The following is a 27,453-nucleotide window of genomic DNA, read 5'->3' on the forward strand; positions in this document are numbered from 1 at the left end:
ACGGCTATTGCAATTGGGTAATTGACACATGTCAAATATTATAAGAAAATTTAGCTAAATGATTTGGAATTTAAAAAGACATTCAGATTATTAAAAAATACAGGGCTACAAAGTCTCAAAAATAAAGTCTAAAAAAGACTTTACTTTCTTAAACAAAAAAAATGTTACCATTCGATTCCTTACATTTTATTGAAACATACATTGTATGAAAACTATATACATAAACGGAATATTTCAGGGTCAAAACAGCAATTTTCTTGATCTTACATACATTTAGAACAGACTAATGTAATGTGACGTCACATTACAATATCATTTTCTTAGAGGCATTTCAATCGCCTAGTGCGAGCGTCAGTCTGACCTTTGAGTTGCTTAAATGCCATGAGTCCTATATAGACATTTGATCCTCAGGAAAATCAAGATTGATTGACATTATTTACAATAAACTATCAAGTGGCCAATTTTCAACATTATCCCCTTTTGAACTTACCCCAATGCATCTTAGTAAAAGGATACAATCACCTTTGCATAAATTTGTGTATAGATATAATGTGTCATGTGCTTGTTGTAGTATATAAAGTATTTCACTTCTATGTCTGTATCTTTAGGTATTTAAAAAAAGGTAAACAAGCAATTTGTACATTTTCGGGTAGTTTTAATATTTATTTGTTAACCAACCAAATACAAAACCGCCTGGATCTGTCACTGAACAACCTGACTTTAAACCTACATTATTTGATCATGTAATATTTTCATCTACCCTCAGCTGCCTTAAGGAGCCATTTGAGGGTAGATTTTGTTTACCTTTTTTTAAATACCTAAAGATACAGAGTATAGCGATAGGGGAGTTAAAGAAATAGGTACAAGCATTTCAAAGTAGATGGTCAATTAAGGTCTCGTATACATTATTAACACATTCACTGTGTTATGGGGTCAATTCAACCCAATATAAGTATAGTTCATTGTGAGTGAGTTAAGCTAATTGCCTCTGAGAAGTTGCTAACTCAAATTAATGACTAACTCAAATAGGCTTTACAGATTTCTTTTTTTATTGAATTCTGCTATGCTGTCGGAATAAATATCTGCCAACAATGCATTTTCTAAAACACATTTGGCGTATTTCACGGGCTGTCCCGTACGGACGCATTTTATTTTTTGTGTTGCGCCTTTTTTTTTTCGGCGTTTAATGCAGGCGATTATTCTGTGCATATTTTTTGACCATTAGTCAGAAAAGGAAACTCTTGTACCCGAAAATATTCATAAAACTCGCGTTTGTACGGGACAACGGTAGGAAATTTCATGGAATGCTCCATTTGTGCCGTTTTCAACTAAAACGTACCACATTGTCGGTAGTCAATAAGGTTCATTACAAATTGAAGCTTTATGGAAATAGTGCCTTATTGACAACAGACAATAAGTACCCTTTGAAAGCGGCACATTTATTGCTAACTGGTGCATTTAAACCCCTAAAGAAACGGACTCGTCAAATACGTACCTAAGTGTGTTCAATTTTAAACAAAATTATCCATCACTAATATGAATAATTTATTATAATCTTAATGATTCATGATATAATTTTCAGTATTTTTGCAGACACTGCAGTTAATACGACGCATTTGAAGCTGGCTGTTAAAATTAATAAAAAATAATATTCGTTTCTTCAAATGTTTTAGGTATAAGATATTAAGTTAAAATCCAAAACGTAGTTCTGTTACTAAAATTATAGACAAAAAGTCGTATCTACTGATACACCCTGATTTTAGATGCTCAAGTCACCTATCGTCATCTACAAAAACGAAACATTTGAGAGGCGAAGCTATGGAAAACTTCGGATGTCAAATTGACTTATATCAAATCCGACCTTTTGTACTCTATGTATTTCTGAAACTAAAAATGATAGAAATACCAGTGTCAGCTTATTAGAAATGATTTGTCGAATATTACCGTTATGTTAAAAAGTTATTTTGGTCGGATGTTCACATAAGATGTTATGGAATTCGAGGCAAGATATAAGAATTGCATGGTTTAAATTTTACCACACTGTACACTTTCAATTTGACAGGTTTAATTTTATTATTCATCCTTTGTTAACAATGAACATCCCACCATCCCAGTCCTAAAGTAAATTAACAATTTAATGACCTCCTGGCCTGGTTGGTGATGCACATCACTCCCCATACCTATGTTTTTTCGCAACCATTTTAAAAATGCACCCCTTCAAACTTGGTTAATGTACCATTATCTATCCATTTACCTGTCGCACATTTAAAATAAAAATATCATTCGATAGCTTATGAATTAGGTCATACATTTCAAGCATAAATGTCCCAGAGAATTTTCCTCAATTACTCGAGAATTAATAACAAAGATAAAAATTGTCTTCAAAAATTTACTTCTTAATTAGAAGGGCTGCCTTTTAAGTCAAGCAAAAGGTCGAAAATCTGGAACACCCGCCGTACAGTCCAGACTTAAGCCCCAATGACTTCACTTTTCTAAAAATCTAGCAACGACTTCGTGGTCAACGGTACCGAACGCCTGAAGAAGCGGTTAAGGCGTACAAAACGGCCATTTTGGAGACACTGAAAAAGTGTTTCGAAAACTGGTTCGATCGAATGAAAAAGTGTATTACGTATCACGGTGATTACTTTGAAAAACAATAAATACCAATTAACACTTATATTGTCTTTAGTTTTACCAAAGCCTCCTTCCAACATCCTTATTTGTTCTGTACTATTCAACTTCCACTGTTTCTTTTTTAATTCTTGTTGTTAATGTATTATCTTCATTGTAATAATTGATGTGTTGTCTGAATAAATATTATTTTATTCTATTCTATTCAAACGTCAGAACTTAAAAGGCAGCCCTCGTACTAAAGTGACAGTTTGATAATCCAGTTCAATATGTTTATTTTAATTTTATTTTATTATTGAAATTTCATAATCACCCTGCTTTTGTTCTAATTTTATACTTGTTGGTACCAAACTATCATTTTATCATCTGCAATTTAAAAATTAATACCTAATTACGCTGTCGTTACCCATTATTTACATTTTTTGCTATCTTGCCCATATCTGACTGACCTTGGCTACTGATCTTCAAACGAAAACCCAGACTGTTGCTAAGCGACCGTTATCTGCAATCATCTAGACTGAATTATAGACATGCCCGTACGGTGTGCGCAACCAGCGAGACGAAATCTTTTGTTTACAAATTAATAATATGTAGGTATACCTGACCGAAACCGGATTTTTCGCCGAAATCGTAGGTTTGGTTTTGCTCTAGTTTATGCCAATCGTTCTTTTCGTGTAGCCTATGGATCAAATATACGAAGCGGACTTACGTCCAATTCAATAATGGGTACAGAATGCTGTTGGGGCTGCCTCGGTTTTGCAGTGCTTCTGGGATGTTTGCGGAGGCAGGATTGGATGATTTCTACGCCATTATGAGACAACGCACAGCATCTCAAGCTCAGATGCACTGATTGAGGAACAGCTCCAACAGTTTTCTAATCCAAATTTGCGAGAGGCTTGATAATCCCTTTTGTAAGTAGTGGGCCTGAATGCACGTCCCATTATACGAATTAATTATTAATGTAAATAACGTATGCACTTATATATAAACCACCCGCGCAGTATTCTATATTTATCTCTCCAACTTACTTACTTATTAACATACCTCTTTCATTGTTCCAGATTGTCCGAGCCACCATGCAAAAAGCACCCACCTCCAAGTTCAAACTCTAGAATGTGAATACACCCACCGCCAAAATGCCTGTCGTCTCGCCTTATATCAACAGCAGCTCCACTCTGTCTGGATCCTATCGATCCACCCTCACGTCCTCGTCCAGCCTCGACAAGCCATACTTCCGATCCAGCAGCACCAGCACCTACTCATCTTCAACTTTAAGAAACTCCTATGGCGACCGAACCACAGAATACAGAAGTAGATACTCCGATGTCGACGGTAAAAGGGAGAGGAAAAGTTCCCTAGTGGAATATTCTAGAAGTTCTCGAGCGCCTAGTGTCACAGATTCAGACAGTGGCGTGTCTACCAGATTCAGATCGGACAGAAGCGAATCTAGAGGCAGAGATGTTTCCACAACTAGAAGCGAAAGCAGCAAAGTTGAGCGTCCAAAAAGGAACTTCCCAACGTCTGCCGCTTTGGCGATGTCTACGGCTGAACTATATAACAAATACTCACCAGCGAACTATATTCCGTACACGCAAAGGATACAACAGCAGCAGAATGAGATAGCGAGATCCAAGTCGATATCGAGCGACATCGGGCGACCGCCGGCATCTGATGGCTCCAGGTTGAGGAAGCCAAGGAACTCCGCTGCCACAATTAGCGAGGTAAGTGTTGACAATCGAACACGTCTTGAGAGCTGACCATGAAGTTAAATGGATGAAAGTTAAATGCAGTTGCTCGGTAATCCCCCTATAGTTAGTCTAAAACTAAAGGATGTACTGAACAAAAGTGTAAAAACTTGTGCAGGAACACAAACTTGCGTGAACTTAAAAAGTGAAATTTCAGTGGGCATCTAGGCTTAAACCAAGTTATAAGTTAACTGGGTAGATTTCTAGCAAATCTACGTTTACGAACAGTAAAATTTGGGCAGATAGAAACAAAATGAGCCAGATCATCGATATTCACATCGCATAACACAAGAATAAGAGCGGTCCTAATATGCTTCCTTGCGGTACTCCAGTCGGTTCATTCAACTTGCTTTTAATTTGGAGGGGTTTAGTTCTAAGTTATTTTCATTTATAAAATGTGTTATTTCGAGAGCTTTAATCATTTATGATATTACTCTCTTTACTAACAATGTTCCTATCATGGATTTTTATTGAATTGTACTTATCAAATGCATTTTAAGGTTCACGTAGGTTTGTGTTGATGTTATGATCGAGAATTTAATTTTTTTTTACTATTCCTTTGAGGAAGAGATGCTAATAGCTCGTATAATCATCCACATAGCTTCGTTGTCTGTTTCCTCAAGATTGTCTTGGTAATGTAGTAGCACAACAAGTATTCTAATTCATCATTCTTGTATAGTTTCGGTTGATGTGTCTGCGAAATTATTTAATTTATTATTCTTAATATTTTATTTTAGTTTTATACTTTTATTTCCTTCTTTCTTTATGTTTTAGTTTTTATTCTTTATATTTTGAACCCCTTGTTCTATGAGTATTGAAATAATAATTTTTAGTAGCAATACTTACATTTTGTCGCAAATTGATTGCATAAAGCGATTGTGTATATATTTTTAATTAGAAATCGATACGATATTTACTATAAAATGTATTATTATTTTCACTCCTGTTTTTAAATCTTATATGTGCTGCTGTTTCTTGTATGTAAACTAGTACATTGTTCTTAAAAACTATACATTTCAAATGAGCGCTAAATACATACACATATAGACCTCTTACTATCTAATATCTATACTTGTTATTGATCATTAGCAAGTTTCGCAGACGCACAAACCATGTGTGCGCGCGTGTGTGTGTGTGTGTGTATGTTCATTAACATTCGCACTAAGAGAGCCATCGCTTAATAGTTGTCACCGTAACTGCTTGACGAGCACTCCATGTCACCCAGAAGAGGAACACACACACAAACACGACGCGGCCGAAAAATACCAGTAGATAACCCAGAACATTTCTGACCCAGAGGCCCGAAGGCAGGCGGTTTTACAAAGAAAGCTCACCCACAACCAGCTACGGAAAAAGAAACTCTATGACCAATGGAAATAAAGACAGCAATGGCAATGAGGTACCCTCAGTTTTAGAGATACGAAAGCGTTTCGATCCAAAAATGACAGTGACGAAACTGCCAGCGAACGACTCACGATACTCCAAAACTGTCGATCATTATCTCAACCAGCTTAAAGACGTAGAAAACGGCACAGGGTACACTAAAGTCGTCCCCAAGGACGAAAAGCCAGTGCCGGTCCACTCTTATGAAAAAAACGGCTTTAACAAATGGGATTCTTCAAGCTCACGATCAAACTCAAACTCAGACTTATCATTATCCAAAACTACATCAGAACCGACATCATTAGCCAAGCCTGCGGTCGAGAAAAACGGCATGTCAACATCATTAACAACAAAGCTACCGTATGACCGGATAGCTAGCATCAAATCTCAATTAGACCCTAACAATCCCATAGGAAAGATTCTAGAAAAATCAACAGTCATACATGTGGAAAATGGAGACGATGACCGCCTGAAGCGGAACAGTCCCGAAATCACACCAAAGTTGAAAGAAATTAAGAATGATATAGAGAAACAGGTCAAAACACCCCACACTTCTAACTTTGCTTCGTATATACAGATCTCACAGCCTATTGCATCAGGAACATCTAAGAAAGAAGATGAAGAACCTAGGAAATCCAAACCCAGTTTAAAATATATAGATTCTGAAGAAGATAGATTAGTGCTTGATAATGACATAGACTCCCCAAGTGGGACTGGCTTTGAAAACAAAACTTTTGAACACGAAAATTTTCTTAAAAAGCGGAGTGAAAATCTTGAAAGTGAAATAGAAGATGGAATCAAATCCATGGAAACCAGTACGGAGAGTACTGTTAGTGAACCCACAGAAGATTCTAGTCCTGACACACCATCTTCTAGAAGGAAAATCCTGGACGCGAAGGATATAGAAGATATCAAAGCGGTAAGTTATATGTTCAAAGATTCGAGAAATAAGGAGAAAATTCTAGATTTTGTGACACAATCTATTTAAAAACAAAATAACTTCGTTGACATTACAAATATGAGTACGTTATAAATATAGAAACACATTCATTTGTGTTTGTCATGCTACAAACATATCTTCCGACCTAATAAGTGTTACAGGAAAAGAAAATTGTGTAATCTATAATTTTCATTTGATTTCTCGAAAACCGCCCTTTCGGTACAGAGCACATAATACTAGATTAGATACGCCACTCCAATGTCTTTATATATTATTCAATTTTGACACTAGAAAACGGTAAAAAAAAACAAGTGCGAGTCGGACTCGCCCATCGAGGGTTCCGTACTTTATAGTACTTATTTTTTGTTATAGCGGCAACAGAAATACATCATGCGTGAAAATTTCAACTGTCTATCACGGTTCAAGAGATACAGCCTGGTGACAAACAGACAGACAGCTAACTCTGCACATATTTTGCATACCATAATTACCACCATAATCGTCAAATAACTATGAAAATATCCCATATAATAGTGGCACTCCCAGACTGTAAGTTAGCTTAGACGAACTCCAGTCAGGTAACATTTGATTGTCGGGTTCCCTAAGTTTAATAATTTAGGAGTGGCGTAGATCTGTATTATGAACTCTAATCCAACGGCTCTAAGATCGAAACCCGCTTGTTTCTTTGGCTCTGCACAGTTTGTCTAATTTTTTAACCTACTTTAGCGATCAGTTACGCTTTCGACGTTGTGTAATGTTTTTAGATTTTTTCCCAACATATAGGTTTTCCAATATTTGCGACGTTTTCAAGCAAAAAGTACCACATTGTCACTTACCATATGGACGAAAATTGCTTGTTTCTTTATATGAATAACCTGTCCTTATGACAAGCGACAATGTGCTACCTTTTGTTTCAACGACCGGTCTGGCCTACTGGGTAGTGACCCTGCCTATGAAGCCGATGGTCCCGGGTTCAAATCCTGGTAAGGGCATTTATTCGTGTGATGAGCATGGATATTTGTTCCTTAGTCATGGATGTTTTCTATGTATTTACGTATTTATAAATATGTATACTTATATTATATATATCGTTGTCTAAGTACCCTCAACACAAGCCTTATTGAGCTTACTGTGGGACTTGATCAATTTGTGTAAAAATGTCCTATAATATTTATTTATTTGTTTGGAAACGACACATTTTTTCCTTAAATCGTTTGACTTTTCTGTGGGTGTGATTTTTTTTACGATTTATAACAGGATAAAATATTTTAGGCGTTTTTTTAGGTAAAGCGTTATCTCTAGATTCAGACCAAACCAGGGATCGGAACCGGTTTTTTGGAAAAACTTTGAAATAAACATATATTTCGGTTTATTTTATACTCCAAATATAGGACTCGGTTGTGTTTTTAGATAACGACTTCGTATTAATAGATTGCCCAATTAGAAATGAAATAATTAACAAAGAACGAAAAAATACCGTTTTCGTTCCCATACAAAAAATACCGGTTTCCGATCCCTGGACCAAACTAATTAAACACAGATTTTGAAATGACAAAGTGAGGAAGATCGTCATAAAAGTCAAATATTATATTTATTATGGCGCTTCCACGCTTTGTTCTGTCGAAAACCAGTTAGCGTCAATTGATTTACACTATACTCTGTATCTTTAGGTATTTCAATAAAAGTAAACAAAATCTACCCTCAAATGGCTCCTTGCCAATGCCAGTTGAGGGTAGATGAAAACATTACATGATCAAATAATGTAGGTTAAAGTCAGGTCGTTTAATGACAGATCCAGGCGGTTTTGTATTTGGTTGGTTAACCAATAAATGTTATAACTACCCGAAAATGTACAAATTCTTTTGTTTACTTTTTTTAAATACCTAAAGATACAGAGTATAGGCTCGAAGAGTCAATATCAATAAGCAGCAAAAATATCTAAACAAATTCTAAACCTTGATATAGGAAAAAGGTGCGGTTAGATATTAATGAGCAGCTTGATTATTTAGATGCGTTTGGTGGACATTGACCACGTTGTGGAGTCAGCATCAATTGGCTACTTGACAGTTTTTGTAAATATAATGTCAATCTGACCTGCTGGTCTTGATTTTCCTGAGGATCAAATGTCTATATAGGACTCATGGCATTTAAGCAGATGGGTCAGGTCAGAAATGAGAGTTAGTCTGACGCTCGCACTCGACGATTGAAACGCCTCTAACAAAATGATATTGTAATGTGACATCACATTACATTAGTCTGTCCTAAATGTATGGTAGATCGAGAAAATTGCTATTTTGACCCCAAAATATTTTGTTTATGTATATAGAGGTCATACAATTTATTTTTCAATAAAATTTAAGGATACGAATTGTACCATTTTCTTTTCTCTTTTTTTTAATTAAAAAAAAAAACTTGAGCCTTGTATTTTCTTATAATCTCAATATTTATTTTTAAATTCTACTTTTTATAATGGATGGCTCATTTTCAAACCATTTAGCAAAATTTTTGTTATAATATTCAACACATGTCAAGTACCCAATTGCGAACAAAATGGCAGAGTATATCGGAACATATATTTCTATTGTAACAAAGATGTGTCACGATATATTTCACTTTTCATGATTGCTTTATGACAGCAAACAATCGTAACATTAATATAGTTATTTCCGTATTGAAATTAATGGAATTTCTTTATCTCAAATATTCACGAAGCAGTTCATCAAATCTAAAATAAGAAGTGTTGGTAACTCCATGGAGTCCCAGCGCGAGCGCGCACAAGTTTTTTGCAAAAAATCGTAAAGCGTCTGGTTGACGTAACTGGTGACCGAAGAGCTGGCTTCCTTGCACAACGTATCAGTATTGCGATACGAGGAAATGCCGCCAGCATCCTTGGTACAGTGCCTCAAGGACACAATAACCTTTCGCGCCTATATTTTTAAATTTGCCGCTTTTTTCTATTGACGGAAATGGATTGACAGACTATATATTTTATACTTTTAAGGCTCCTACAGACCTTGCAACAAATATCATACTATTTTAAGCGTGGTTTAGACTAGCTATAACTTGTATGTCAAAATTTTAATTGCAGTTTACCATAATAGTAGCAAACAAAATTTGAAATATAGGTGGATTGTCAAAGTAAATTTTGTAGCGACAGTAAATTTACTGCCATCTTTCGACACATGATTAAAACTTTTAGAACGCCATGTATTCGAATGATGGCGCCATACCTTTGGCCTATGCTCTATTACGAGTAGATGGTGCCATTTTTTGATATTGATCAAATTTAACACATATCAATGAGATAATAAGGATCAAATTCAAATGGCGTTGGAAAGTTTTAATCATGTGTCGAAAGGTGGAAGTAAATTTATGTATATATATAATTTATTGTACATATAAATATAAATATGAGAAACACAGTTACAGAGTAAATTAAATACAACAAAGGCGAACTAATCCCTGTATGCGGTCTCTTCCAGTTAATTTACTATGACTACATAAATTTACTGTGGCTACAAAGTTTACTTTGACAGTCCACCTCTATTTCAAATTATCTTTGATAGTAGTCGGCAATGCAACGTAAATTGCATACAAGGTATTGCTACTCCAAGGGCCTATTTCACAATAGTCCTGAATAAGCTACTTGCCACTTATCTAACGAATAAAGTCATCGTTGGCGTTTCACAATCTTCAAATAAGCAAAAACCTGATAAACGCGAATAACGGCCGATATCATCCGGCGAACTGGTAACCAGTGGGCGCCCTAAGGGTCTGGTCCACAAGGTCTGAGTAAAGTATTGAATAGCTCATTAACAAATAAATTAACAGCCAGATAAAACTCTCAACGAGGGGGGGTCGGGTCTAGGGTCGGCAACGCGCATGTAACTCCTCTGGAGTTGCAGGCGTACATAGGCTACGGAGACTGCTTACCATCAGGCGGGCCGTATGCTTGTTTGCCACCTTTTTTTCTTCCTAGCGTTGTCCCGACAATAGCCACGGCTCAAGGGAGCCTGGGGTCCGCTTTGACAACTAATCCCAAGATTTGGCGTAGGCACTAGTTTATACGAAAGCGACTGCCATCTGACCTTCCAACCCAGAGGGTACTAGGCGCTGTTGGGATTAGTCCGGTTTCCTCACGATGTTTTCCTTCACCGACTGGTAAATATCAAATAACATTTCGTACATAAGTTCCGAAAAATTCATTGGTACGAGCCGGGGTTTGAACCCGCGACCTCCGGATTGCAAGTCGCACGCTCTTACCGCTAGGCCACCAGCGCTTTTTTGTATGCTTGTTTGCCACCGACGTAGTATAAAAAATAAAATAAATAAAAACTTCCTGCAAAACTGAGCACTTAATAACACTGAAAAACTGAGTACCAGTTAAGCTTATTTGAAGATTGTGAAACGCCAACGATGACTTTATTCGTCAGATAAGTGGCAAGTAGCTTATTCAGGACTTTACTTGGAGATTGTGAAACAGACCATAAGCCTCGCTTTAAACAATAGGGTTGTTTCCAATTTTTTGAAACGCTTGTATTATGTTCTACAATAACTAAAAGTTGCCCTAAAATTCATTTTTTATACTAAAAACGGCTTTAAATATGTTAAATTAACAAAATATATTTTGACAGATGCTTTCGCGCCCAAAACGCTCTTTGAAAATTGTGTGACGTCACAGTTTACGGTTTGACACATAACTACATACATACGTAGAAGATACGAACTGTCAACTGACATTTGTCATTTGTTGTTTATCGCCTAACTGTCAACAGTGTCAATCCGAGAGTTGTGACGTGTTCAGAATCTTCAATGATGTTTCGGGTTTGGTCACGTGACGTGTGCCAAAAGATATTTTAAATTCAATATTTACAAAAATATGGTCATTACAGGTTCCCTAAAAGTAGTTTATCATGTTCTTGTAATCCAAAAGAATTTATTGGGATACAATTCTGCCCTAAAATTTGTAGATGGAAACAACCCTATTGGCGGCTAATTAGGTGCAACGAATTCAATCGATCGAACAAATAAAGCTGACACCCAAATCGCATGCGAGTGTCGGTGACGTATGGAGATGCTCTTATGAATCTAAAGGTCTCCTTAAACTGGTCATGTAGCTGTCGATTCGTCAGCCAATAGGAACGTCGGAGGTTACGCACACAAATAAACGACCCGAATAGCGAAATGGCAACGAACTGATTCTTTTTTTAAACCGTCTTTCTCTGTTGGGGTCTTTACACTGGACCTTCAGGTCCATAACCCGTGGTATAGGGATATAGCGTTCAAGGGGAACCTGTGCCCAGAAGTGACCCTTAAATTGATTTTTGGATTATGTATGTAGGTAGGATCGACTGATCACCATATCGCTGAAAAATGTATTCATCGGTAAAGAACTTACCTATGAAATGGCAAGTTGTTTTGTAAATTTTAATGGGCCGTATGCTTGTTTGCCACCGTCGTGGCTTAAAAAAAATAGGCTGAAAACTTTAAGGTTGTTTTTCCACTGATGTCGAGATGAGAGAAATCTGCTATTGCTTGATTCCTCTCATCTCTGCCTTAGAGGAAAGGCAGCCTAAAGTTTAGAAACATCTTATACCTAATGAGCAATTCTTGTATCTCGGAAACGGCTCTAACGATTCCAATGATATTTGCTATATGGGGGTAAAATCGATTAAGCTAGGTCTTATCTCTGGGAAAACACGCATTTTTGAGTTTTTTATATGTTTTCCGAGCAAAGCTCGGTTTCCCAGATATTACAACACAATACAATAGTACATTACGATACAAGTGCCAAAAATAGGAAATTCGAATTACCTATTTGCACATGTATCGTACAACGTTTTACAGTACATATGACCCTTTAAATGTTCGACACAGTAACGTAATATGCTAATTTTCGCACTAGTGCGGTAAAGTAGCACCATATGTACTGTAAATACTCTTTATTGCACACCTCAATACAGAAACAGTACAAATAATACAACACATAAAGAAGAGGTAAACAACAGGCGGTCTTATCGCTAAAAAGCGATCTCTATTATAGCGATATTCTTATTGATATATTAGGTTCAAAAAGTTAGGAAAAAAATCATTTTTCTAATAATAAGCTTTTTGCTTGCATAAATCCGAGATTCGAACCCGGGACTAGCTTTCGTTACTTCTAAATAAGATTTACATCTTTCCTTGGACCTACTTCCGAAGATTCTAGAACTGATCTGTCTCTGAATCAGCAGTGGCGGATTAACCGAACAGCAGAAAAAGCATATGCTAAGGGCCCCGCGCCTAGGGGGGCCCCGCGCTCCGTCCCTGACCAAGTGATTTCGGCACGCGGTACCGGCCAAGTTCAAGTAGAACTCGCACTCCGTGGATCATGTACTATCACATTTTATTTACTAGATTAAGTATACGTAGTTCGGCCTACGGCCTCGTTCACACTATGGCATTGGTTTCATTCTAGGCTCTGCTTTACTGCAGCTTGGTCTTCAGCTTCGCACGGGAACGCTACGAAATCGGGTGGTCCGGGGGCAAAGCTCGTGGGGCTCAGCCTTCGGCCTTGTTTTTTGGCTCACTTACCCATTAGTTCCCACTTCTTAGGTCCGACTCACGTTTCACCTATTTTTACAAGCTTTTATTTAACTTAATAATATTGATGTTGTTAAACAGGAGGAAACCTATATAGAAGAAAGGAACTGTGATAAAATAACACAACTTCATTAAGATTAGGCTCTTTTAAAATGGCTAAATAAAAAAAATCGGAATTCCTTAAAATAAATAAATAAGGAAAATACTCCGGATTTTAAATGACGTCATATACCTATAGTTCGTGTCATCCACAAAGACGCGCTTCTTCGTAATCGCTTATAGTACAAATCTGCAACATTTGGCAATGTAGTAGTTATGTCTACTAATAAATGTGTATAGATAGAACTACTATACTAGTAAAAAGGTTGCACAGCACACTTGTAGGTACTATAGGCGATTGGGAGGAGGAGTGGGGCGCGTCTTCGTGGATGACACGAACTACAGACACACAGAAAAAAAAAACTTGTGTAGGGGTTCCGTTAATTTTTCTTTTTATTTTATATTTATTATTGGTTGTTGTAGCTGCAATAGAAATACACACTTTATTTAGGTAAATTTTGACTGCCTACCTGTTACGGGTCATACTCGTAAGATAGAGCACACGGAACGACAGATTTCATGAACGGTTTTACGGTTAAAATACAGACCTCAAACTTGGTGTAATAATAAAGAAATATCGGCTAAGAGCATAACGGCCCATGCTCAGTGTAGGATTTCGTAGTTACCTTTCAGTCGAAAAATACCAAACGGGGCCTAGTTATTAGTAAATATCATTTACATTACATTACAAGCATAAGGGAGTAATCTTTGCAGCGCTTTGTACGTCTTTCTAGTAAGAAGTGAAGATTTTTTGTAATAACCCAAAAGCAACTAAACCGATCATTTTCGCTATAGTTTTCTTTGGAAGTATTTATTAAGCTTTTGTTTCACGATTTTTTTTTCAATTTTTTGGGCCCATGGTTAAAAATAGGTTAGAGGGAGGGGGGCACATTTTTTTTCTTTCGGAACGATTATTTCCGAAAATAATAACTTTATAAAAAAAGCTTTTTGGAGACCGTTTTTCGTTTTGAAAGACCTTATCCAACCATACGTTACACTATAGGGTCAAAGCAAAAAAAGAAATCTAAGAAAAAACATTTTGTATGGGAGGTACCCTAATTTTTTTATACTTTTTATTTTACTGTTCTGTCGCAATGCATGATTTATGTATCCATGCCAAATAACAGCTATCTAGCACTAATGATCACGGAGCAAACCCTCGGACAGACGGACATGGTGAAACTATAAGAGTTTCTAGGTGACTACGAAACCCTAAAAAATACAATGCATAACATGTTAAAAACTAATCGAGAACGACTAGAAAAAAATTAAGACATGGTAAAAATGTTGTGATGGTACTGAATCCTCGGAGTGCGAGTCCGACTCGCTCTTCATCATTTATTTTGCAAACCAGGGGGCCCCGCGAGCTATTGTGCTAAGGGCCCCGCGCCTTCTTAATCCGCCCGTGTGAATCAGTAAAAAGTAGTTAAACAGCAATATATAAGACAGTGTACCAGGCGCAAAAACTAATCAATTATCCACCTTTTTCTCATCGGCATAAAGTTTAAGAATTAGTTTTTTAACAATAGACCATACCGTCTCGCGTTGCGTCTCGACCGCAGCTAAAAATATCGCAGTGCGAAATAACGCCTGTGTTTCTGCAAAGAAAAAGCTAGGCGCCACTGTAAAATGAGCTCTAAATCCGTACAAACTATGCGTAAAATGAGATCTCACTTATACTAGCTCTTAAACCTACGACTCTAGCAGCGATTGGAATTGAATTCTGGATACTAAATTAAAACCGGCCGAATGTCCGAGCCACGTGCGATTTAAAAAGTTGACCGCCATCTTGGAAAACGGGTGACAGTTTGTGAAAAAAGTTTTCGTTTTGTCTCTGACGTCAAGAAGTCAAGTGTGAATAGTAATTTTAGTTTTCTATTTAAGAAATTTAAGATTTAATAGCTGTTGGAGTAAGTTTGTCGGTATTTGAATTGATTCTTAAATAGTTTTAATGCTAATTATTAAGAATATTGTAAGTTTACAAACATACCTACATTTAAACTTAAAGTTTACATGTATAAAAAAATTATAAATCCGCGTTAAGTTAAAAAAAATGATTTGAACGTATCTGGGACAGTTTTTAAATGTTACAGTGACAGCAGAAGACGCGGGAAAACGTAGTTGGCTGTATGGAACAAATCTGTAGCCACGTTATAAAATATTTTACAGTACATATGGCGTTACTTTCCCGCACGCGTGCGAGAATGAACACTTTCCATGCATATGTCAAAACTTTGGAGAGCCATATGTACTGTAAAACGTTGTACGATACACGTGCGAATAGGAAACTCGCAACTCGTGTTGATTGTCCCTTTAAATGTTCGACACAGTAACGTAATATGCTAATTTTAGCACTAGTGCGGTAAAGTAGCACCATATTTATTTATTTATTGTTCGGAGAACCAACAGCTATACAATACAACACAATACAATACAATACAATAGTTATATATATAGATAACAAAGAGCCAATTATATTATAGGTTCCCACCGGTAGCAACAGGTTAACAGATAATTGGTGGTTAGCACTAGATTTTTTTTTTTTACACCGTGTTACCACTAATATGTTTAAATATTAATACTTATTATATTATATACTGAACAAAGAAACCAAAACTTATTAGTAAACTTAATACGTTAATCGATACAATAATATGCCAAGACATACGACTCGCTCGCTCAAGTAATTTGTCTGTTAGAATCCGTCTTATAGTTGTGTTTTTGATATGTACTGTAAATAACTATAATATATCATAATCTTATTATATATGTCGTTAAAATAAAAAGCGCTGGTGGCCTAGCGGTAAGAGCGTGCGACTTGCAATCCGGAGGTCGCGGGTTCAAATCAAACCCCGGCTCGTACCAATGAGTTTTTCGGAACTTAAGTACGAAATATCATTTGATATTTACCAGTCGCTTTTCGGTGAAGGAAAACATCGTGAGGAAACCGGACTAATCCCAACAAGGCCTAGTTTACCCTCTGGGTTGGAAGGTCAGATGGCAGTCGCTTTCGTAAAAATTAGTGCCTACGCCAAATCTTGGGATTAGTTGTCAAGCGGACCCCAGGCTCCCATGAGCCGTGGAAAAATGCCGGGACAACGCGAGGAAGAAGAAGATATGTCGTTAAAATAACATAAAAACAAATAAGATTTGTAAAAATCAAAATCTGTCCCTGTAGTCAGACCGAGATAAGTTGGCTGCGATTTTATAGCCCAGACGGTGCAAGTGTTAAGTAAAAGTTTGACGTTTAAAATTCTTTTTATTCTTCGCCTTCTGGGCTATCAAAATAGCTTGGTCTGATAATAAAAACAAAAGCAATATTGCCATTGAAAACTTACAGTTTCTACAATACATTTAAGTAATCCAATTTTTGTAATGATATTAAATGTAGCGTTGGACTCTGATTTTCACAGTTAAAAAATAAAAAATAAATATTGTAGGGACATTCTTACAAAAATTGACTCTCAAAAAGTCTTGTGTTGTGGGTACTCAGACAACGACATATATAATATACAAATACTTAAATACATAGAAAACATCCGTGACTCAGGAACAAATATCTGTTGCTCATCACACACATGCATGCCCTTACCGGGATTCGAACCCAGGACCGTCGGCTTCATAGGCAGGGTCACTACCCACTAGGCCAGACCGGTCCTCAAACTTATTAAGCCTATATTCAAGTCTGGTCTAGTTGTACTAATAAATTAGAACCAATCATATAAACATACCTGTTCGACGTTCCAACCAATATTTTCAGCGTAACATTAAAAATACATGACCCACTTCACAACCATGTCCACTACGTTCACCCGCCTAAATATTAATCTTAATACAGTTTTAAAACTAATTATTCGTTAATAATAATAGTACGACGTATCGCTGGAAAATGTATGACAATTGACAGATGTGAAAGATATGCGTGACAGGACAGATAATATTATAAGCCACGATAGATTTCCATGTATATTACAAACTTTTTGCAGAGAGTATTAAATAGCTTGTCAAGTTTGAAAAAATGGTTTAGGATATTGAAGGTAGACGCAAGGAACAGAATCTCCTTAGGCAGAACTGTTGCAAAAGTGTCCAGCTGTCAGCTATAAATAATAGTTCCAAATCTCTCCAGAGTAGCGCTAGAGTAGCTAAGAACCTAGGCGTTATTGACTGGATGAAGTGCGCTGTCTATGATTAGATTTTTTTCTCTAGTATTCTAGGTATTGTAGCGCCACCTATTTATGATTTTTTGTCGGACACTTTTTGGTATATGGAAATTCTATTCCTTGCCTCTACCTTCCATAGTTTAGGAATACAAAATAATACAATTACAATTTGAGACTTCGTTGAGCTTGTAACAACCCTTGCTATTCTCGATACATTGCGGCTTTTGATCGTTCCATCGAATTTGGAGCCTCAATTTAGTCGGCAATGTATCGAAAAAAACAGGCGATTTGTTGCAAGGTCTGTGGAGCCCTTTTAAAAACTGTAGTTGCTATCTTTTCAAAATACTGGCCGATTCCACTGTAAACTTGTACTTGACTGTTAACGTCAGTCAGTTTTTTATGTCAAATTAACAATTTTGAACGTTTTCCGTGTTTTATAAGTTATTATTGTGATTTTATACCTATTTGAGCTGAATGTAAGTTTCTGACTATCCAAACTCTGTGATATGTTTGTATATTTGTTTTTACCCATCGAAGGCCTATTGTACCTAAAACTCTTATAGAATATATTTGATATTCAGGTATAGGGTCTCGTGTAACGTTATGATGTGGCTTTTGAGGCGTATGGTTTGATCTGCATACTGGTTCATTGTCGGGTTTAGTCGGGTTCCACTTCGGTTCATCGGGTTACTAACGTTAGACACGTAGTTTAAAGGTCCAGGCCTACAATACCGTCGTTACCATAAGGGCACACGGGCCCGTGCCCAGGGCCCCGAAGGACAGATAGTATCAGTATTTTTGATTACTCATAGCAATCTTCACTTCCCAAAAAGGCGCCAAATTCTTATGTGCCCAAGGGCCCCAGCATAGTTTACGGTGGGTCTGGGCCTACCACTTCACTCAAGAGGGTTTATTGATAAAGTAAGGTTGCTGAGCACGACGAATTGTGTACATTGACACGCCATTTCCTATATCTACGAGTATCCCATGCGCATAAGGGTTTGTGCACAAATCACGCGAGGTTTTTTCGGCTACTTTTTTAACCCCCCTCTCCCTGGGTGATATTTTTTTTATACTTTATTGATAAAATAGAATTATTTTACACGTCAACACATTATATCTATTTAATAGGATCGCACATTATTATTTTATAGATGATGCGGCCTAATTTTAAGATAAATAGTATTGTATAGAGTAAATCTTGTTTATACTGGCTATTTTGCTATTTTGAAGTGCCAAGTGAATATTTATGTTTAACGAAACCGAGAAAAAGTATGTGGTAAAATACACATGAGGTCTCCTTATACCCCCCTCCCCCAACGTGACCGTCGTGATGATTTTCGTGACCCTCCCCCCTATCGAACATCGCGTGATTTGTGCACAAGCCCTAAGTATAGCAGTGGCATTGACTGGGACAGTGGCGAGACAGCAATTTAATTATGCGTGTGTGATAGACAGGAAATAGCGGGACGATATACGCAATTCTTCGTGCGTGGCGTGCTTACTTTATAGAGAAAGTAGGGTAATTCCAGGATAGATGCCCCACTTTTTAAAATAGGTTTATAACTCTATAATTCATAATTTTATAGCAATGTGTCTTATACGTATTATTAACTATGGTTCCTCGTCGTATAGTTTTCGTATAAATCGTACTTTTTTTACCTCTCAAAAATGGGATAGGTGCCCATTGTGGGGGATAGACGACTCGTCGCAAATTGGGCCAGAGCAGAAATTAGATGCCCTTTGTACTCAAACAAGCAAAATTAACAGAATTAACAGTTATTAGTCTTTTATATTGATTATTTTGAAAACGTTGTCGTAGTATTTTAGACGGTATTCCACATATAGACCGCGAGCCAGGAACAGATTTCCATGACCAATCGCCTCCCGGGCGAAAACTCGTATAGTGGTTAACGGCTAGGTATGATAAACCCTCGTGGAAGTCAGCTGCCGCTCCGTTGGTGGGTTGAGGAATGGCAGCCACCGAAACACGTAAAACAAAAAAAAAAGTCATCGCCTCCCGTTTGATAATTTGTCAAATGATAGTTTGACAGATGCTATTGTTAGTTAAAAAAATCATCAGCCGGTTATATCGCGGTGGTAAGAACATCAGCTGGTCTCATGAACATGTAAAAAATAAGCGCTATACCTTTTTATGATAGCAATAACAAATCATGAAACTTTGCATGTAGCATTTCATCATGCGTTAACACCTGAAAAGCTATCGACGGATTAGGTAATTTACACATTACGCATACTTTGCCGCACATAAAGTGGTAAGGCGCATATTTTTTACATATTCATTTTACAGCTGACGGTCTTTCCATCGCGATACAACCGGCTGACGGTTTTTTTAATTTAAAACAGCGTCTAAACGATCATCTGACAAAGTATCAGCCGGGAGGCGATGACTGACGAAATATGCTCCTGGCCCGCGGTCTACTGACAGACATTCCGTTAAATCTGTTCTTTGACAGGCTTGTTTTTGCTCCCGCGATAACGATGTATGGTAATGACACTGATTTCGACTTGTCTCCGATCAGGATACCCAGATATCTTATCTTTTTTTTTTTTTTTTATACTACGTCGGTGGCAAACAAGCATACGGCCCGCCTGATGGTAAGCAGTCTCCGTAGCCTATGTAAGCCTGCAACTCCAGAGGAGTTACATGCGCGTTGCCGACCCTAAACCCGCCCCCCCTCGTTGAGCTCTGGCAACCTTACTCACCGGCAGGAACACAACACTATGAGTAGGGTCTAGTGTTATTTGGCTGCTGTTTTCTGTAAGGTGGAGCTACTTCCCCAGTTGGGCTCTGCTCTAGATCTGGAATGACATCCGCTGTGCTGTGCCCTACCACACAGAGCGAGATGACATTCGCAATGCCCATACCTCTCTTTTGGACGCAGTTTAAGGACGTACCCGGGTCCGGTTATCTAGTTTATCTGATAGTATTATACCTTTTATGTTCGACATATCTCGAATTATGTAATAAGTTATGAAAATATACGTTATTATTATAAAGTGGCTTAGGAGATTCGGTAAAGTTTATTCGTGGTTTTAATTTAGTACTTTTGAATGTTACACCTATGGCGCATGGTACACTTCATCTGATTCGCACGTCCCGGACCCCGGTACGTCCTTAAACTACGTCCAAAAGAGAGGTATGGGCATTGTGAATGTTATCTCGCTTTGTTTGGTAGGGCACAGCACAGCGGATGTCATTCCAGATCTGGGGCAGAGCCCAACTGGGGAAGTACCTCCACCTTACAGAAAACCGCAGCCAAATAACACTAGACCCTACTCATAGTGTTGTGTTCCTGCCGGTGAGTAAGGTTGCCAGAGTTCAACGAGGGTGCGGAGTGTTAGGATCGGCAACGCGCATGTAACTCCTCTGGAATTGCAGGCGTACATAGGCTACGGAGACTGCTTACCACCAGGCGGGCTATATGCTTGTTTGCCACCGAGGCAGTAAACAACACTATGACATCCCGCTCGCGCCGTGCGAATTGGATGCCTCTCCTCCCCCCTGAACCTCCTGCACCTCAATAAAGACTTGACTCGGGACTTAAAAGACTCGGAAGTTTTTTCACCGCAGGGTCTCGTAAAAGAGCGGCTGAGTTCTTTAAATTTACACTTAAAAGACTTGAGTTTCTACCAATACTAATTCTGGCATATTTGAGGCAGTAGAGAGGTTAATGGTGGTGGTTGCAGAAAGCATAATAAGGTCAAATACGGCGTTGTCTGAACAAAAGATTTTCTTTGGCAGAATTAATGTGTTCCTAAGATGTATTAGAGAACTGGAGCCACCTAGATTTTTGATGCAGGTGGTGGTTTGGGGGGTTTTCAGCGTCGGCGACTTGTTAATATATATAATAATATCTGGGAGACAAACATATTGAAACTCAAAAATGCGCGTTTTCCCAGAGATAAGACCTAGCTAGATCGATTTTTCGCCCCCGAAAACCCCTATATAGCAAATTTCATCGAAATCGTTAGTCTTTTCCGAGATCCCCGAAATATATATAAGTTTTCGCATAAATCGGGGATGCCGAATTCATGTATGGTATCAATTTAAAGTCAGGTCGTTCAGTGACAGAACCAGGCGGTTTTGTATTTGGTTGGTTAACCAGTAAATGTTAGAACTACCCGAAAATGTACATATTGTTTGTTTACTTTTATTTAAGTACCTAAAGATACAGAGTATTAGTATTTGATCTTGAGAGTGAAGATGTGTCCTCCGCATAGGCCGACACATAACTATCGAACAATTCGATGGAATAGTCGCCGGTTGCGAAAATTGGCATACGTTTTTGGCGAGATGCAATTAGGGATGCGACACGGATCTTGCATCGATATCGATAAAATAAACATTCTTGTTAAACAAACATCCATTTCTTTCATACTACTTCGGTGGCAAACAAGAATACAGCCCGCCTGATGGTAAGCAGTCTCCGTAGCCTATGTACGCTTGCAACTCCAGAGGAGTTATGTCGACCCTAACGCTCCGCACCCTCGTTGAACTCTGGCAATCTTACTCACCGGCAGGAACACAACACTATGAGTGGGGTCTAGTGTTATTTGGCTGCGGTTTTCTGTAAGGTGGAGGTACTTCCCCAGTTGGGCTCTGCTCTAGATCTGGAATGACATTCGCTGTGCTGTGCCCTACCACATTTAGCGAGATGACATTCAAAATGCCCATATTTATACACATTTGTTTGTGATTCTCAACGTTTGCTATTCTTTTTGGTTATTTAACCATACTCAATTTTTGTTTGTTACCCAACTACGACAAAGCAAAGAAAGGATTATTAGTGGTTGAATATGGAGATGTTTAGAGTCGTGTAGTTTGGAGCGTTGTCCCGTCAGTATTGTTGAGTCGATTTGGGTGAATGATGTTTCAATTGAGTCATCTTAGTATCCTGGATCACATAGGTTTAATTTTTAACCAACTTTAGGTTTAGCAAAAAGGAGGTAGGTCGGATACGAAAAAGGTAGTCTGGTTACAGTTTTTAAAATACTTGTTCGAAAAATGTTCAATTATGATATCGCTAAGATAACAAACCTATAAGATAAACAATGTATTTACTTTGACAATTTGAAAATACGTTATTTCTGATTTATCGATATTTATACAGTTTATCGATATCGATATATTATACCGATAAATCATAGCGCTGCGCCGACGCCGCAGTGAACGCAGCGCGCGCGCGCGCGACGCGCGATTTTCGATACGAAAGCGAATCAAAGGTTAGGGTCGCGACTTGAACTATTTACCCGTTACCGGTAATGTTTCTACGAAATTAACCGTTCCATAACGATCATAGTCTAGGAAATCGATTTTGTTAATACAAAAAACGCGAAAAATTTGAAAAATTTAGGCTGGATGGGTTGATTCCATACAACTTTTGATTTACGGCCCTTGTTTACTGTAACGAATTAGTATACTTAAAGTGTAAAATAGGAGGATGAGTTTTTCGGAACTTATGTGCGAAGTATCATTTGATATTTACCAGTCGCTTTTCGGTGAAGGAAAACATCGTGAGGAAACCAGACTTATCCCAATAAGGCCTAGTTTACCCTCTGGGTTGGAAGGTCAGATGGCAGTCGCGTTCGTAAAAACTAGTGCCTACGCCAATTCTCGGGATTAGTTGCTAAGCGGACCCCAGGCTCCCATGAGCCGTGGCAATATGCAACGCGAGGAAGAAGAAGAAATTGTGAAATAGGAGCGAAACGATGAACCAGTTTTTTTTTGGTTACGTGATGGTGTGACGAATAAATATAGTTTTAAGTCAGTTACCTTTCCTTTCCCCGCATGTTACTTTAAATGAGTTTGGAGTCTCGACTATCTGAACTAGATTCGAAGAGCCATCTCTACCTACAAAAAGCTATCTCTCATTTTAATCGTTCAAAAATTGGATTGTTAGAAATATTTTAATAGATCCTTAGCGTATGCCACGTCATAACGATTCTCACCCCTGACCATTTCGAAACGTTTGTTCCTTAGGTATAATGTCAAGTTACAATAGATGTCTTTAATTTTTTTCGTGGGTTATTTCTTTCAGTACATATTTTGGATCGCCAAACAGAATTTTATAAGTAAAGTGATATTTTGACTGTCAAAGAAGTGACTTACATTGTGTTGAAACTGTTAAAGACTAAAGTGAAAAGTGTCAAGACTGTGAGACTACAATTATCAAGACTTTCAGTGCTCAAATTTAAGCAAGTGCAAGTTAAAAGTATATTTTTCTATAACATCCACTTTTTGCCTTAAAATTACCAAATCCCTTCAAATTCCTGTTAGTGCTTTGCCCTGATCAAATCTCAATCCAGAAGGGTCTTGATTAAGGCAGAAATACTAAAAACATACAATTAGTCTTGCAACAGACTTATCTATAACTGCCAAATTGTTTCGTATCTCACTTGAATAAGATCTTAATCGGTTGACGCCGAAATCTACAACCATTCCATATTCCTTGTCTTAAATTTAATAGACCCACCTAGAATTTGACACCGAATCCCATATAAATCTCAGTCAATTTCACGTGTTTCTCGTGTTTTGTTCCAAACTCCTTCAAAACGGCTGACTACTGTCTCAAACTTGGGATTACCCTCCAAAAACAACAAAAACCCTTAAAACCATTCCATCGGTCCACTCCCTTCCAACTGTATATTATATTGGTGCGGTGTTTAGACCCAGCGGCATCCTGTCAAATTCATAAACAACCTTAAAACTACTGAAAGCTGTTCCCAGTACCTTAACGAACTTATTCCAAACTTGCCTTTGCTACATCATCTTGAAGCCACTAGAGAAGTTCGTAGAAGTATAGAAGAGAAGAGAGCTTCCTCATTCGACGTCGCACGTTCGATGCTCACATATTACGAGGCGTGTGTGGTGCTACTATGTTTTGTGACGAGTGTTCTGGCGGCTATTGGCAATGAGGTAATTATTTTATTTGAGGCAACACATAAAACGGTATTTTAATGCTTTGTCCTACGTCGGTAGTTACGAGTAGATTTATAATTATGACAAGGCTTAGCTATAATGGTCTATGTTTGAGATTTACGACGGATAAAAGTCCTAGTTTTTTGTAAATATGAAATCGGAAGTGATTTGTATTATTACAGCTTTATCTTTTGTCCTGTAAATGGCTAAATTAATATAACACTTTGACGTAGTCAGAGCAAAGAGTATTGAAAGTAATAGAGAGGTTTTTAATTAATTTGGCATCTAAAACAGATGGTGCATCGCTGTGTCATATGTTTTCCGGTCACTGAATTGTCAAACGTCAATTTTTGACAGTCAGAGTTACCGCAAAATGTATAAAGCTGTACAGTCGGTTCCCTAACACAAGTATCCACTTTTCTATACAACTTAGTATGGCTACTGGTTACTTAAGTTGGGTAACCGACCGTAAATCGCCATCTCGTTTACCTGTCAAATTCGAAGCACGAAATTGTTTTAAAATTTACACATCTTAATCAATGTATCTTTGGTCAGAGTTATACTGTAAGGACATACCTAAAATCGAAAACCTCCTAATTTCATGAATGCCCTTGATTTTAATTCATTTTAAAATAAAACAACACGGCATTGAGATGATTTGTAATGCACTTGAACGTAAACTTAAGTATATAGCTGTTTATAGAAAATAAATTGCATTATTTGCTAAAAATTTGTCATAATCATAATTATTTAAATTGTTGACATATTCTACCGTCATAGTTGCGTTTAAAAAAATATATAGTTTCGTGTTGTCACGGTAATGACACCCACGGTAATGACATGTTTATCGCAAGGTGTGGTTGCCGCCGTTGCTTCGAGACTCTGAGTGTGGCTCCGGGGCCGCGGGCCGCGCGCGGGTATGCCGCCTCCTACCAGGTATCGACGAAACTAGACAAATATGGAGACAAGACTAGGGTAAAATTACCCTTTTTTAACCTTACTTGCCATTAGATTAGCTTAATGTGATACGTTGTTTTGGATGTAGAAAGGAGAAAATTTGTTAAAATGAGGCTCAAACTGCTCCCGTTTTTCTTCTTTATAAATATATTTTTTCCTTGTTCTATAATATTCTTTTTTCGTTTTGCAACAAAAATATTTTTCCTAAAATACTATTTGGTCAGAAAGTGACTTAATTTTCGAGATGTGTTAGAGGTTTGAGCCCATTTTTAAAACAACTACATATTTATTTAAATTAAACAATTTTCATTATTATCAGTCCTTTTGATATAGTATACCAAAAAGTAGAGTATGGTAATTATTAATCATTATTAAGTATTTAACTATCAAAATATGTAAAGTCGACGGTAAAAACATGTATTTGTCTTATTGGAATATAAAAAAACTTTAAAGCAAGAAGATATAATCTGGCATACCAACATTTTCAGTAGGAATGGGTGGCAAGTTTGGAAAACGTCGGGTCGATATCTTACACATATTTTCAATGTCGCGTTTGTTTTCTACTGACTACTTAGGTTGACAGATTATATGTTTATATTTGACGGCACTCTAACACTTTTATTGGTATTAGAAAAAATATATAACTTAATTTCTAATAAGCAGATCATATCTGCGAGCGATACTATTTTTTTTATAGTAAAGAGAAAATAATATTAATTCCCGGCATCGGGCACTCGAACCTGGGACTCCGGTACCGTTAAGATAGAACATTCTTACAGTATATGTCGCTATGCGCATTCCTAACAAAAAAATATGGAAATATTTGCACGTTTCGGTAAGCTAGTAGCTAAGTTGGTTAAGAGCAATGGTCGCAAGTTCGAGAGTCTTGCCCGAAGCGAGGCTTTCCCATTTTCCTTTAATATAAAAATATTATGTAACCTAATCGCACATACCTGTTACCCAACATAGAACCTGCGCGGGTTAACGTGCGCGTCGTGCGTCACAGGCGCCCGGTAATGACCACCACGGTAATGACGCAGTAACACCTCGCTTTTGTGGCATGGTGATGACAACGAACTTGGACTTGTGTATGAACTGTTTTCGTGAATATTTGAGGTGTTAGGTAAAAAAGTTTTAAGTGTACTTTTTTTTATTTGAATTATTTTATGATATACTTAGAGGTATGTTCTATAGTTCTCGAGCTGTTTGGATCCGAAGTAGAGAAAATGTTCCAAAATTTACATAAATTTTTCGCTCCGTCCTGTCCATTCCGTGACCGTTATAGTCTAAAAAATGGCAACGCAATGGAAAAAAAAACTTATCATTTTCCCCTACCATCATAGGAAGAGTTTCTTTATTCTGTTCAAAAACATAACATGAACATTTTCAAATAAAAAAAATTGTACACTTATAAATAAGATTTGCTGGTTTTATTAAAAAAAAATCCTAATAAGATTAAATGGGGTAAGATAAGCACTTGTAGGGAATCTTCATACCTTTTCTCTTCCCCAGAGAAAAATAAACTCCGTTTTTGTTACCCGCCCAACGACCATACTTGCTAACAAAGAGAATTTGAAATAGAGGCGGATTGTCAAAGTAAACTTTGTAGCCACAGTAAATTTACTGCCATCTTTCGACACATGATTAAAAGTTTTAGAACACCATTTGTCTTTGATCCTTATGCTTTCACTGATATGTTTTCAATTTGTTAAATATCAAAAAGAGGATAGGCCAAAGGTTATTATTTATTAAGGCCAAATATTTTCGAGCGATGGCGCCCTATGTTCGAGTAGATGGCGCCACTTTTTGATATTTATCCAAATTTAACACTTCAAGTGAAATAATAAGGATCAAAGTCAAATGGCGTTCTAAAAGTTTTAATCGTGTGTCGAAAGATGGCGGTAAATTTACTGTGGCTACAAAGTTTACTTTGACAATCCGCCTCTATTTTTAAATTCTCTTTGCTTGTTAATAAACAATATTGTTGAATTGTAATTATTTATTCATTTGCTC

General features: G+C 37.4%; 1 protein-coding gene and 1 long non-coding RNA gene across 2 annotated transcripts in view; both read left to right on the forward strand.

Moving 5' to 3' along the window:
• Nucleotides 1-27,453, forward strand: part of LOC133532960 (uncharacterized) — a 149,495-nt gene that overhangs the window by 84,967 nt on the left and 37,075 nt on the right. The gene's annotated exons all lie outside the window — the stretch shown is intronic.
• Nucleotides 1-27,453, forward strand: part of LOC133532958 (ubiquitin carboxyl-terminal hydrolase 37-like) — a 48,102-nt gene that overhangs the window by 3,150 nt on the left and 17,499 nt on the right. Inside the window, exons 2-3 of the mRNA XM_061871845.1 lie at nucleotides 3,693-4,352; nucleotides 5,674-6,678. Of these exons, the coding sequence (XP_061727829.1) occupies nucleotides 3,768-4,352; nucleotides 5,674-6,678 (1,590 nt within the window). The 5' untranslated portion in view covers nucleotides 3,693-3,767. The remainder of the gene's footprint in view (nucleotides 1-3,692; nucleotides 4,353-5,673; nucleotides 6,679-27,453) is intronic.

This window comes from Cydia pomonella, chromosome 28 (assembly GCF_033807575.1).
Source record: "Cydia pomonella isolate Wapato2018A chromosome 28, ilCydPomo1, whole genome shotgun sequence".
Lineage (NCBI taxonomy): Eukaryota > Metazoa > Arthropoda > Insecta > Lepidoptera > Tortricidae > Cydia > Cydia pomonella.